General features: G+C 37.0%; 2 protein-coding genes across 8 annotated transcripts in view; both read left to right on the forward strand.

Moving 5' to 3' along the window:
- LOC102904052 (cysteine-rich secretory protein 1-like) overlaps window positions 1–2,061 on the forward strand; it is a 107,881-nt gene extending 105,820 nt beyond the window's left edge. For all 7 annotated transcript variants that reach the window (XM_076557862.1, XM_076557860.1, XM_076557866.1 and 4 more), the window contains one exon: window positions 1,297–2,061. In XM_076557862.1, the coding sequence (XP_076413977.1) occupies window positions 1,297–1,424 (128 nt within the window). In that variant the 3' untranslated portion in view covers window positions 1,425–2,061. The remainder of the gene's footprint in view (window positions 1–1,296) is intronic.
- A 6,539-nt stretch (window positions 2,062–8,600) lies between these two features.
- Window positions 8,601–11,405, forward strand: LOC121826328 (phosphoglycerate kinase 2). Its single transcript, XM_042270170.2, has one exon. The coding sequence runs from the start codon at window positions 9,885–9,887 to the stop codon at window positions 11,136–11,138; it is 1,254 nt and encodes a 417-aa protein (XP_042126104.1). The 5' UTR covers window positions 8,601–9,884; the 3' UTR covers window positions 11,139–11,405.
- The last annotated feature ends 2,193 nt before the right edge of the window (window positions 11,406–13,598 follow it).

The following is a 13,598-nucleotide window of genomic DNA, read 5'->3' on the forward strand; positions in this document are numbered from 1 at the left end:
TGTCTTCAATTGCTGTGTACTTGGGACTGAGTTAATTGTTATCACAAAACTTTTTTTCCCCAAAATTGTGCTGGACTTAAACATGGCTAATATAAAATGATCTCGGCCAAACTCTAGAAGTCCTGGCCCAACATTCTTACCATAAAATCAGGCTGACTTTCATTCTTATCTCTTCATGGATCATGTTTTTCCCCCTGCCAGGTGGAAAGCTTGCAGAGAACCACCACACAAAGTGAAAGAGGACTAGCCATGTGCCTGTAGTGGTGCTTCTCTGGAGGTGGAATTACCAGAGATATGTGATTGGATGGACTAGATTCTAGCCTAGGCAACACAATGAGACTCTGTCTCAATAAACAATAACAAAAGTACAGAGGAATAAGCAAGGTATTTTGAATGATTTTGTAATTATGAGTTTCCAGTTCTCTGAGACTGGGTGAGCTGAATGGAGGTTCATGAGCTGTCAATATACATTAAAGACATGACAAAGACTGTAGGGCCATGAATTTCAATTGGGTTTGTTGGGTTTCTGGTCACTGCTGTACATTTGAATATAAATATTTAATAATCAGAAGAGAATTCTCCACTACTTACTTTTCCAAGCCTCTGTTTTCATAAAATTAGCTCCTCTTTGTATGAAAAACAGAATCAAAGTCTAGGGCAATTTTGCACAGGAGAACATTCTGGAATGATTTAATGATCAGTATTTTTACATAAAGAGGCTCGCTGCTAGGCACAGTAGCTATAGAACATATTAATGAAACTTGATTTGCTGAGAATATAGAGTTTAAATATTAATCAACTCAAGTTTAGAAAGTACTTGCATAATGTCTGACATTTTAAATATGAGATTCTATTTTAGTATTTATCTTTATTTTATGTTTATAAATGTTTGTGTGCACGTATGTATTTATGCACATACATTTGAACCCAGTGACCATGAAGGACAGAAGAGAGCATTGGGTCCTATGGAACTGAATTTACAGGTGGTCTTAAGCCATGATGTGGATTCTGAAAATCAAAACTAGGTTCTCTGCAAGAAGAGCAAAAACTCTTAATCACTGAGCCATCTTTCTAGCCTCCAGATAGTTTAGTTCCTCAAAGAATCACTCAAGTTAATTTTCTCAAGCATTTTGTGAGTGAAGAAATACATTAATTCATCTTAAAGACATGTCATAAAGTTCTAATTTAAAGGACATCCATTCATTTGCTTAATCCCCTTCTCCCAATTCATATGTTTTATTTTAATACAGGAAAATAATAACAAAGCAATGAATATCTTTGTTCTTTTTTTTCCAGCAAATAGTTGTGAATATGAAGATCACTATTCTAACTGTGCAGATTTGAAGGCTTCAGTAACCTGTGACTATCCAATGGTTAAACAAGAGTGCAAAGCTACATGCAACTGTGAAGGCAAAATTCATTAAATTTCCAGTACAAATGAACAGGGCCATGTGAAGAAAGACTATATCTTCTACTTAGTCTTGTCACATTCCACCAGGAATTTAGAAATATAGATGCATTCAAATGATTCCAAACAGTAAACATTCCTTCATTCTGTATCATTCCATTTAGTAGAAATATTTTACATCCAAAGATTTTAAAATAACATAATCAATAATACCTTTGGATCTTGACCTCTGAATTCTGTGACACATTTATGGAGTTGAGTCAAACCCAAGGTCATACTTTTTGTCTGCATGACTAAGGTTACTGAAACTCCATCCAGAAAATAAGAATCAGGTCCCCAGAGCACAACGGAGTAAAGGAACAGCATATACTTCCACTGTAACTGTCAGTCATCTTTCCTAGCTCTGCCTAGCTATTATATCTGAAAACAAATCCCCATTAGCTTTCTTTGATTTCTTCCAACCATTTGCTCTTCTTCAGATGTGCTGGAATCAGTGGTTCAAATTTTAAATTTCAATTTACATTTTAGTTTTTGTGTTTTTCAAGCACCTTATAAAAATGTAGCTTTAATGAACAGAATTTGCATGTCCAGATGATTGCAATGACCTTGGTTGTTTTAAAAAATTTAAATAAATCTTACTATTTGCATATTAATCCTCCCTTGGTATTTGTTTGAATTGCTGATTTGGAGTTTGTTTTTTCCAGTATGGTATTACAATATTTATGATACAGTTTGCTTAATTTTTATTTACATTAAGGTTCTAGACTTCACAAGAGTTTGCATTAATCAGTACACACTTCAATTTAATAGCAATAGTAGAGCTGAGTTTGATAAATATTCCTGACCCTACCCTAGCATATCCAACCTTCAGGCCTAGCCCAGATCATGTATCCGCTATGCCCGCACAGACTGGTTAGTCCAGTGGACCCTAGATCACCTGTATAATCCCAACCTTAAGACATCCTGTGCACTGGGGTAACTCTGAGGTGCCCTAGAATTTAATCAATGAAGGAAATCCACATTTCCTGGTCAAATGGCTAAAACACAATATGTAGAGCCCCAGCAATGTGACCCTGTCCCACCAAATCCACTACGTTTACAGAAACATTTTACAATGAGAATGAACCTCAGGACACAGAATCTTTAAAAAAAATCATAAAGTTTTATTAAGGAATTTAAAGAGTTTAAAAAAGACATGAAATATATTAAAGGGAACTCCAACTAAAAGGAAGATGGAATTGAAAATGGAAGGACAGGTAGAATGAATGTAGTAGATGATAGGATATTAGGACTTAAAGAAAAGTCAAAAGAACTGGGCCATTCAAGCAGAGAATACAAAAAAATTAAACAGGCACACACAGGAAAGCAACATGCAAAACTGTGGTGTATAGTGGAAACACCAAATCTTGAACTTTTAGGCATAGAAGAAGGAGAATATTTTATTCTCCTTTAGTTATTCAGATAGTTTTGCTGTAACAATAGTCTAGGTTGACGTTCATGGCCAAATACATTGCACCACACTCTTCTGGTTTTACAGTTTCCACTGAGAAATTAGCTGTTCAATTGATGAGCTTTCTTTTATATTGACCTGTGGATTTATTTTGCAGCTCTCAGGATCCTTACTTTGTTCTGTTTATTTGGTGTTTTAAATATAACATTTTGTGAGTGTCTCTTTTCTAGTCTTGTGTATTTGGAGTTCTGTGTGCTTCTTCCATCTGTTTGAGTATGTCTGTCCTCAGTTTGCGGAAAGTTTTCTATGATCTTGTTGGAAATACGGTCTATGCCATTGAATTGAATTATTCTTCCTTGCCTCACGCCCTCCCCACACCAAGTCACTCCTATGTGCTGTCAACTTGCTTGCTCTCAAAAATTAAATAAGTAAAATCCCTTCAGAATATGCTTTATTTTATTTTAATTTTTGTAGATTACCTTATACTTAAAACCTAGGAAACTTCATACTGAATGTATGTTTAGGTCACTCTGATGAAGATCTAAATCCACTGTTTTTGTGAAACTGAGTTAGTGTTTTGAAAATATTTTCTACTAGAAAAATGATCAACCCCCCCATTGTGTCTATATTTTAAATGTCTTTTATTAAAGCATCAACAATAACATTTGGTTAATAATAATGATAATAAAAAGTTACATAAAATCTTTTAAAAATACTGGAAATAAAGACATAGATTAATACTAATTCAATAGTAAGAGTAATTTCAATACCCAACATTCTCCAGTAGAAAAGTCATTTAGAAAAAAAATAGAAACACCAGAATTAAGTGGCATCAAATATTAAGTAGAATATTTCTATAGAATATTTCACTGAACACAAAAATATGCACATATTACATTTAGCTTCTCTACAATGGGCACCTTGGGACACAAAACAAATCTTAACAGATTCACACTAACTGAAATAACTTCATGTATTCTACATAACTCATGCATCACAAGCTTAAATTCAACAGCAAGCAATGCTCTATTAATTACATAAACTCATGGATATTAAATAACACAATATTGTCTTATTCCTAATCATATTCTGCTACACTCATAGACTGATTCATAGTCTAATGATTAGCAAAGAGACTTCAGCCAGCAACTGATGGAAACAGATACAGACCCAAAGCCAATATTATGGTGAGATCAGGGACTCCTGTGGAAGAGGGAGAGGAAAGATTGTAGTAGCCAGAGGGGTCAAGGACACCACAAGAAAACCCACAGAAACCATTAACCTTGGCTTATATGGACTCACAGAGACTGAACTGCCAACTAGGGAGCCTGCATGGGACTGAGCCTTATATGCCCTCTGCACAAATGTTACAGTTGTGTAGTTTGATCTTCTTGTGGACTTCTAACAGTGGGAGCAATGGCTACCTCTGACTCTTTTGCCTGCTTTTCTGACCATTGTCCTCCTATCTATCAGATCACCTCATCCTGCCTTAATAAAAAGGGAGGTGTCTAGACTTACTGCAACTTGATATGCCATGTTTGGTTGACATCCATGAGAAATCTGCCCTTTTCTAGAGAGAAAAAGAGGAGTAGTGGATATTGGGGCAGAAGAGAGATGGGACAAAGGACCAGGATGAGAGAAGGAAGGGCAAACTGTCAGGATATAAACATTAATAATAAAAATACTAGGAACAGAAGAATCACTAACAAACTTCATCTACAAAGTTAGTGTTACCTAAAGAAGAAGCAATCAGGTAAAGAAACAATAGCAAGAGGATGAGGAGGGGAGGAAGAAGCACAAGGAGAGAGGTGAAAGAAAAGTATTATAATATTAATGATATTGAAGATTATGATAATTCTGGCCAATATCCCCAATAAACAAAGAGAGAAATAGCCTCAATAAACACTTGCAAACTGAATATGAGTGTATATCAAAAATAGTCATTCACCAGGATCAAATTGGCTCTATTTAGGAGACTCAGGGTAGATTCAACATGCATAAGCCAATACATGTAATAAATTATACAAATGACAAAAAGGTCACATGATCTTCTCCAGAGATGCAGAAAAAAGCCTTTGACAAAATTCAACATTGTTGTGGGATAAACCTTTTGTACACTGTGAAGAAGTGTTTCTCTTATTGTTAATAAAAAGCTGACTGACCGATGGCTAGGCAGGATTTTTGGGGCAGAGAGTATGTTGGGGAGAAGAAAGGTACGGTCTGAGGAGTCATGAGGAACTTCCATGAGATGCAGAGTGAGCAGGATGGGAATGAGCCTCAGAGCAGCATATAGATTTATAAAAATGGGTTAATTTAAGTTACAAGAGCTAGCAAAAAATGAGCCTAAGCTATTAACCAATCATTTATAATTAATATTAAGTCTCTATGTGATTATTTGGCAACTGGCTGGTAAAAAAAAAAAAGTCTGCCTACATATGACACTCAAAGTTGGGCAACTACATCCACATAAGACCCAAAAAAAAGCTTTTTAAAAAAGTTCTAAGCACACAAAAATGGAACCAAACATGGCTTCCTTGTTTCATGTCTCTCATGCTGATCCAAGTACAGAAGTACATCTCCCAGAACTGCCTGTGGGCATGAGCAGCCAGTGTGAGCGCTGCCAGAGAGAGCTCCACCAAAATGCTATAAACTAAGCCACATGGCGAATTTAAGTTTTGCTTATGCATACAGAAAAGATTACTAATACACAGTAACGACAAATCCAGACAGAGAAAAACCCCAAACTCTAAGTGGTTTACAGTGTGTTTAAAATGTACATAGGCTTGGGAGAGAAAAGAGAAATGGTATAGACAGTCATAAAAAAAATAGTAAAAGTAATAAAGTCTTTAAAGAAAGATTGGTGTAATATAAAAGAAAAAGGCATGCAAAAATAGAAAATACACAGGGAGTTTGAATCCTATGTTACTGTGTTGTCTTTAAATTTTTTTGACTGCTGATAAAGAAGCGATAGCTACTAAGAGACATTTGATTATGAAAGTTGCCAGATTAAACCAATCTACATATTTTAAAAATATCTTAGCTGGGCAGTGGTGGTGCATGCCTTTAATCCCAGCACTTGGGAGGCAGAGCCAGGCAGATCTCTGTGAATTTGAGATCCAGGACAGGCACCAAAACTACACAGAGAAATCCCGTCTTGAAAAACCAAAAAAAAAAAAAAAAAAAAAAAAAAATCTTGACTTCAAAATGGAAAGGTATGTGACTTTGGAGAAGAGGTTATGCTTTTATTTCCACAGGAAATGAGAGGATGTGGATTCATTTTAGGTTGATATGGACCAAGTTTTATAGGGGCAGAATCCTCTGAAAGTCCTCATTACAGACTTAAAGAAATAAACCTAGAAAAACTACAAAACAGGTAATATATATTTTACCTGCTAAAACATAAAACAAAAAATTGTCTTTGACTAATACGTACAATACAAGTCTATACTGTATTAATACAGACTTGTATGGAACCTTAAAAAGTTTATGTATTTTCAGAATAAGGAGACCAGACACCAATAAAAATAGATGGCCCAGGTCATCCAGCATCTCAAAATGCGTCTTTTAGTCCCCTCAGAATTCTGTGTCTCAAACAGCTATGAGGAAGCTTGCTGAGATGATCCAACCTCACAAATTACTCTAGTCAAGACCTAACAATTATCCTGATTTTCTCAAAGATACTAACATCCACAAATAACAGAAAGTAGTCTAAAAGATGATGCCCACATTCCCAAGAGATGGGTTATGAGTGAGTTTTTGTTATTCAATGGATTATGGATGTTTGTCATTGTTTATGGGTGTTGGTTACAAATTGTTATTACTCATAGTCAGAGAAAATGCTAACCAAAAGTGTTAAATTCAAAGATCTCTTCCTAGAGGAAAAAATGTGGATATGATACAGGAATGATAGGAAAAAGGGTAAATTATTTAATATACTTTAATCCAAAAACAACTATTAATCTCAAAATACATCAGTATGTTTCTACTTTTGTTTGGAATATTGTTCTTATGCAACTAAACTAGAAAAGTAATGTAAAATAAAAAAAATAGTCATCTATAATAATCAAACTTGTAGTCATATTAGAATGATTTCAAAGTTAAATAGATATATTTAGATAGATAGATGGTCTTTAAACACTTCAGAGATCTACAGAATATGGTATTCAGCATCTTTAATAACCTAAGGCTTTGCATGACAACATCAATTTACTTCAAAAGAGGATGATGGGCATTAAAGTACCTCCATAGGGAGCTTGCTTTCTTTATGGCAAAAACTAGCCATTTGGGAAAAGAATTTGCCATTGCCTCAATTGCTGGCAGTAAACTGTCCAAACTGGACCAGCAAGATGCACAAGGGAGCAGCTGTCAAGCTTTGCAAGGCATGGTAGGACAGTCTTTCAACTTCCTGCATCTCAAAAATGTCTGTCAGATTACTAGGGCTGTAAGCCAAAGTTGGATGTGCCAACATTATGGAAGAACCTAGGGAATCTGTCCAGGCAGCCAGTTGTTTTAGTAATCTCTTAATTTTGGAAGTTGCTTGCTCTGCTCTTTCTGTTTACTCAGGAATAATATATCCTTCTCTCGTCTTTGATGGGGTTGAAGAGTAGATAGTTACAGTTACAGTTCTCCCTCCCTAAATTATTGTAGAAAGTAAATTAGGTATGAAATTCTGGACTTTACAGTAGAAGACAGCTGATGGAGTATGCTCTTTATTTTGCCAAATACAAAAGGACTGGATATGGCAACTATAATTCTTAATTTATAACTTTTTTTTTTTTTGGTTTTTCGAGACAGGGTTTCTTTGTGTAGCTTTGCGCCTTTCCTGGAACTCACTTGGTAGACCAGGCTGGCCTCGAACTCATAGAGATCCGCCTGCCTCTGCCTCCCGAGTGCTGGGATTAAAGGCGTGCGCCACCACTGCCCGGCAATTTATAACTTTTTATTGTATATAATTTTACTCTGTTAAAGTAAAACCTTCCTTTTTAATTAGACAAAAGGGGAATTTCTGTGAAATAATCCTTCTGTAGACTGTGAAGATGTGTTGCTCTCATTGTTAGTAAAATGCCTAGGCAGCATTTTGGGGACAGAGAGAATGCTGGGGAGAAGAAGAACAGAGTCTGAAGAGTCATGAGGAGATGCCATGAGACACAGAGCAGTCAGGATGGGAAGTACGAACATAAGGTAAACGAGTCTCAGGGCAGCACATGGATTAATAAAGACAGGTTAATTTAGGTTATAAGAGGTAGCTAAAAATGAGCCTAAGTTATCGGCTGAGCATTTCTTTTCTTATTAATAATGTTTCTCTGTGGTTATTTGGGATCTTGCTGGTGAAACAGAAAAGGCCACCTACACAACATGGCTTCATGATAAAAGTCCTAGACAAAGTTCAATGGGAGGGAACATACCTCAACATAATAAAGATTCTATATGTCAAACACGATCAACATTCCTAAATGGAGAAAAACTCAGTTATTTGGTTACATTGGGAATAGGACAGGGTTGTCCACTATCCTCACACTTTTGCAACATAGTGCTGGAAGTGGTAGCTAGAACAATAAGACAAAAGAAAGAAATTAAAAGAATACAGATGGGAAAGGAGATCAATTTATTACTATTTTTGATGATATTATTTTATACATCAGATGCCATAAATTCCAGCAGAAAAGAACTAGAAACTATCAACATTAAAACAAATAGAGCACAAAGTTACCTTATAAATATTAGTAGCCTTTCCATAAGCCATGACAAACATACTGAGAAAGAGATCATGGGAAGAGGGAACACTCATTCACAATAGCCTCAAAAAGCAAAGAAAATTCTAGGGGAAAACTAAGAAACTGAAAGACCTTGACAATGAAAACTTTACTTCTCTAAAAGAGATGGGGGAAGACACTGGCATATGGAAAGATTCCCCCACCACACACATTCACAGATTTGTAGAATTAATATTGTGAAACTGATCAACCTACTTAAAGTGATTTACAGATTCAAAGCAATCCTACATGACAGTTATCATAGAAACAGAAAAACAAACCTCCAAAAATTCATGTGGAAACTCTAAAGACCCCAAACACCCTAAGCAATCCTGAACAAAAAGAGCAACCTGGAGAGATATCATACTAGTTTCACCACTCAACCAGCCTTATAAATATGCTTTTGAAATTTTTTTTACTTGTTTTCATTTTTGGTTGAAAACTTCAACTCAAGAAATACTTGATTTCTAAATCATACAAGGAGTAAGCAAAAGAAAGAAGAAAGAAAGAAAAGGGACAATATCATAACTCCTGAATCCTGACAGATATGTGATGTTCTCTTTGCTAGTATCCTGTGCTAGTCTCCTGCAGGAGGCAGCAAGCATTCTTTCACCAAAGTCTAAAAATTAATAAATAATTTAAGAACCCTATGCTAAGAGAAATACATGATTCCCACCCGAAGTAAGAATATATCACAATGCCTGACATCAAGCTGTGACCTCATCAGAAATATTTATCAAGGAAGGGACACATCTTATGCTACCTTGAATTAAAGACAATTGCTTTCAAATTTTCATCAGTTGCATTGCTGAGGATTTTAGTCAATAATGTAATTGGAGATTGGATGTGGGGAAGAGTTATTTATTTTTTTTGGTATTCTTATGGTTGGTTATACTTTTTAATTTCTTAGGAACAAAATATATTTGAAAGATGATGTAAAAACAAGAACCAGGAAGAAAAAAATCTGGCCTTCTGGCGCTTTTTACTTTGAAAGCTTTTTAATTTCCCATCTTTAGTGTTCAGCTCTCAGTTTTACTGTTTATTATTCTAGGATGGCAGTTTGAACCTGTACCAGGCAAAACTTTCCAAATCAAGATAGACAGGATCGTGGACCAATCATAGAGCTGGATTTCCTTTCAAAGTCTATTACTGGCGGTTGTGCGGGAGACTTAGAACTCAGAGAGACAGGGTGGGGCCAAGGCTCAAGCGTTAAAAATCACCACCGAGCAAGCCTCCTAGCAGCAGTAAAGAGGTTGTTCAACATACCATCAAGATGTCTCTTTCTAGTAAGTTGACTCTGGACAAAGTAGACGTTAAGGGGAAAAGAGTCATCATGAGAGTAGACTTTAACGTTCCTATGAAGAACAACCAAATCACCAACAACCAGAGAATCAAGGCTGCCATCCCAAGCATCAAGCACTGTCTGGAAAAGGGAGCCAAGTCCGTAGTTCTTATGAGTCACCTTGGCCGGCCTGACGGTGTCCCTATGCCAGACAAATATTCCTTAGAGCCTGTTGCTGCTGAGCTCAAATCCATGCTGGGCAAGGATGTTTTGTTCCTGAAGGACTGTGTGGGAGCTGAAGTAGAGAAAGCTTGTGCCAATCCAGATAATGGGTCTGTCATCCTTTTGGAGAACCTGCGCTTCCACGTGGAGGAAGAAGGCAAGGGTCAGGATTCTTCAGGAAAGAAGGTTGTCGCTGAGCCAGCTAAAGTAGAAGCCTTCAGAGCATCACTGTCGAAACTCGGTGATATCTATGTCAACGATGCTTTTGGCACTGCACACCGGGCCCACAGTTCCATGGTGGGAGTAAATTTGCCCCAGAAGGCATCTGGGTTCCTCATGAAGAAGGAACTAGATTACTTTGCCAAGGTCTTAGAAAACCCAGAGAAACCCTTCCTGGCTATCCTTGGTGGAGCCAAAGTGACAGATAAGATCCAACTCATCAAAAACATGTTAGACAAAGTCAACTTCATGATTATTGGAGGTGGGATGGCTTACACCTTCCTGAAGGAACTCAAGAACATGGAGATTGGTGCTTCCTTATATGATGAAGAGGGAGCCAAAATTGTCAAAGAGATCATGGCCAAAGCAGAAAAGAACGGTGTAAAGATAACCTTTCCTGTTGACTTTGTAACTGCAGACAAGTTTGATGAGCATGCAAAAGTTGGACAAGCCACTCTAGAATCTGGCATACCATCTGGCTGGATGGGTTTGGACTGTGGTCCTGAGAGCATTAAAAACAATGCTCAAATTGTGGCCCAGGCAAAGCTTATTATTTGGAATGGACCTATGGGGGTGTTTGAATGGGATGCCTTTGCTAAGGGAACCAAAGCCCTCATGGATGAAGTTGTAAAGGCCACCTCCAAGGGCTGTGTCACCATTATAGGGGGTGGAGATACTGCTACTTGCTGTGCCAAATGGGACACTGAAAACAAGGTCAGCCATGTGAGCACTGGAGGTGGGGCAAGTCTCGAGCTGCTGGAAGGTAAAGTCCTTCCTGGGGTGGAGGCCCTGAGCAATATGTAATTGTCAAAGTGCTCTTGCTTCCTATTTCCAGTATGGAGTCCTGAATCCAACTTAGTGCCTTTATATCTGAAGTTAACTTTGGTTAATGTCTACTCTGTATCAAGCCCCAGGTAATGAGCAAGTAGTGCACCATCTGTACAACATGAGCACACTTGTTAATTCTGTCATGCATTTGTTACTTTCTTCAAGATCTCATCAGGACTTGCCACTGAACTTCATAAGGAGGAAACATTCTTATGTCACCTATTAAAGAAGTGAGGCGAATCAGTTGAATGTGTCATCTTTCCTTTAGTTGAACTTGGTTGTTTCTCTCTGAATGTCGGAAATAACGCAGAATATGCTTTAGGGGAAGAAGGGGGTAAAAGTTGTCTAAGTGTTAAATCCTAAAATGACCAAAATTAACAGAATGTCATTATGCAAATGTGACTGCTAATTAGATCTCTATTAACAGTTTTTTTCTAAATAAGAAAAAGAAGTATTTAGTAATCCCAATAATTTTCTTTTTAAAAATGAAAAAGTAAAATCTACTGATATCTCCACTAATGAGGAAACTAAAAATCAAATGCAGGGCATGGATAAAAATTTCCTTGAGAAAACAAACAACATTTAGTAATATATGACAATTGAATTCTTACAGTTGGTTTCCGAAATGAAAATGTATGTATTTCAGTATTTAGAAAGATTTTAAAACCCATTTTAAAAGGAACAAAATATGTAAGAAACAAATACTTATTGGTTCTTCTTCTCGTCTTCGTCCTCGTCCTTCCCCTCCTCCTCCTCCTCCTCCAAAATCTGGATGGAAAGAATAGGAAGCTTTTCCCAGTTTTAACTGTGCACACCTGATAAAGCCCTTGGAGGCAGAACTGGTAAGTGTGAAGGTCTAAATACTGTTTCCATGTCTCACCCTCAGGGTTTTATCACAGGAATTCATTCTCTAGTACATCCAGAATCCCCATTCTGACACTGCTTCCCAGGATGTTTTCAGTGGTGGACTCCCACTCTTAGAACCTGTTGTTTTCTCTTTGCTGTTGTCTCTTGTTTCAATTCTGAGGCCGTGGTTTCCTCCTTATCTCAACTGTCTCCCATATCTAAGCAGTGTGTTTGCATTGTACCTCTTTGTAGAGCAGATATCAACTTCCATGTTCTTACATCCTCTAGAAAACATCACAATCTGGTTTTGCTGTTTTTTTTTTCTATTTTAAATTTTAGATTCTTAACAAATCTTTAATTTCCTAAGGTGGCCAGTCACATACTATATTGTGGGGGGTGGGATACTTACAGAATGTAAGCAGAGATTTTAAATCTGAAAGAAAATTTCTCCTTCAACTGTTGCTCACTATAAATTTCATGGTTACTTCACACAAGAGATAAGCATCATATTTGTCCAAAATGTAGCTCACCATTAGAACATTCTATTTCCACAATCTCTATTAAACCATGTTTCCTATCATGGTCATTTTGGCATGGGGTAAGTCAGTTTTCCCATTTGGAAACTTATCATCGATACACTCAGATGTTTATATCTTTTTTTTCTTGCTTAACACCTGAAACTCCCTGACTCCTTGCTTTTTTTTCTTCAGTAGCCATCTAAACCACTTCACTTTGTTATTTTCATTGGGTCATCTTTTTCTGCCCCCCCTTTAAGTTGTTTTAATTCGACAGACTAATTATGCTAGCCAGACTTCCCTTCACCATGACACAGATCAGAAACAATGGAAAAGGAGGACGGGTCTATGTAGGCACATGGTTTTGGAGGCTCTGATCTAGTCAGCTTGTAATGGCAGAGCAGAAGGTGTTCACCTAAATGAAGGTATGGGCTTTTTTCCTTCTGTTTGTTTTGTCCACTTTTGATGTGTTGGATCCTGTTTTGTTTCATTATCTTTTTTTATATATTTTTATTTTATAGTGTATAACTTGATTTCACATATCAGCCACGGATTCCCCTGTCCTCCCTCCTCCTACCCACCAGCCCTAGAAGAGTGTTTTCTCATGAGTGACAAAAAGGGAGTGAATCAAGATGGGAGGGGAGGTGGTGGGGAACTGGGAGGAGTAGAGTGGGAGAAAAATCTTAATCAGGGTAAATTATGTGAGGGGGAAAATATATATTTTCAACCAAAGAAAAAAATTTAAAACAAAAATTAAATACAATCTATGAAAATTTAATGAGTACCTATTTGGAAAGAAAATGAAAACAAAAGAGTGCCTGTTTTGGCAGGTCCTTCTTCCACTTTTCCTTCTGCCTGATGTCTGTGCTGCCCACAGCCAGGGCAGGTGCTGAGGTCGGCAGATCTTCTTAAGTAATTCCATATTCTGTATTTCAGCTTTTGCATTGCCCGTGGTGACACTTTTGACAAGCATTGCTGTCTAACACCAGCCATGGGGCACAGACTTTTTCCTAAAACATGAAAAAGCATCACCTTATAAGGTCACCAAAGTATATTGGGAGTAAGTGAATACATG

The sequence above is a fragment of the Peromyscus maniculatus genome, chromosome 21, assembly GCF_049852395.1.
Source record: "Peromyscus maniculatus bairdii isolate BWxNUB_F1_BW_parent chromosome 21, HU_Pman_BW_mat_3.1, whole genome shotgun sequence".
Classification (NCBI taxonomy): domain Eukaryota; kingdom Metazoa; phylum Chordata; class Mammalia; order Rodentia; family Cricetidae; genus Peromyscus; species Peromyscus maniculatus.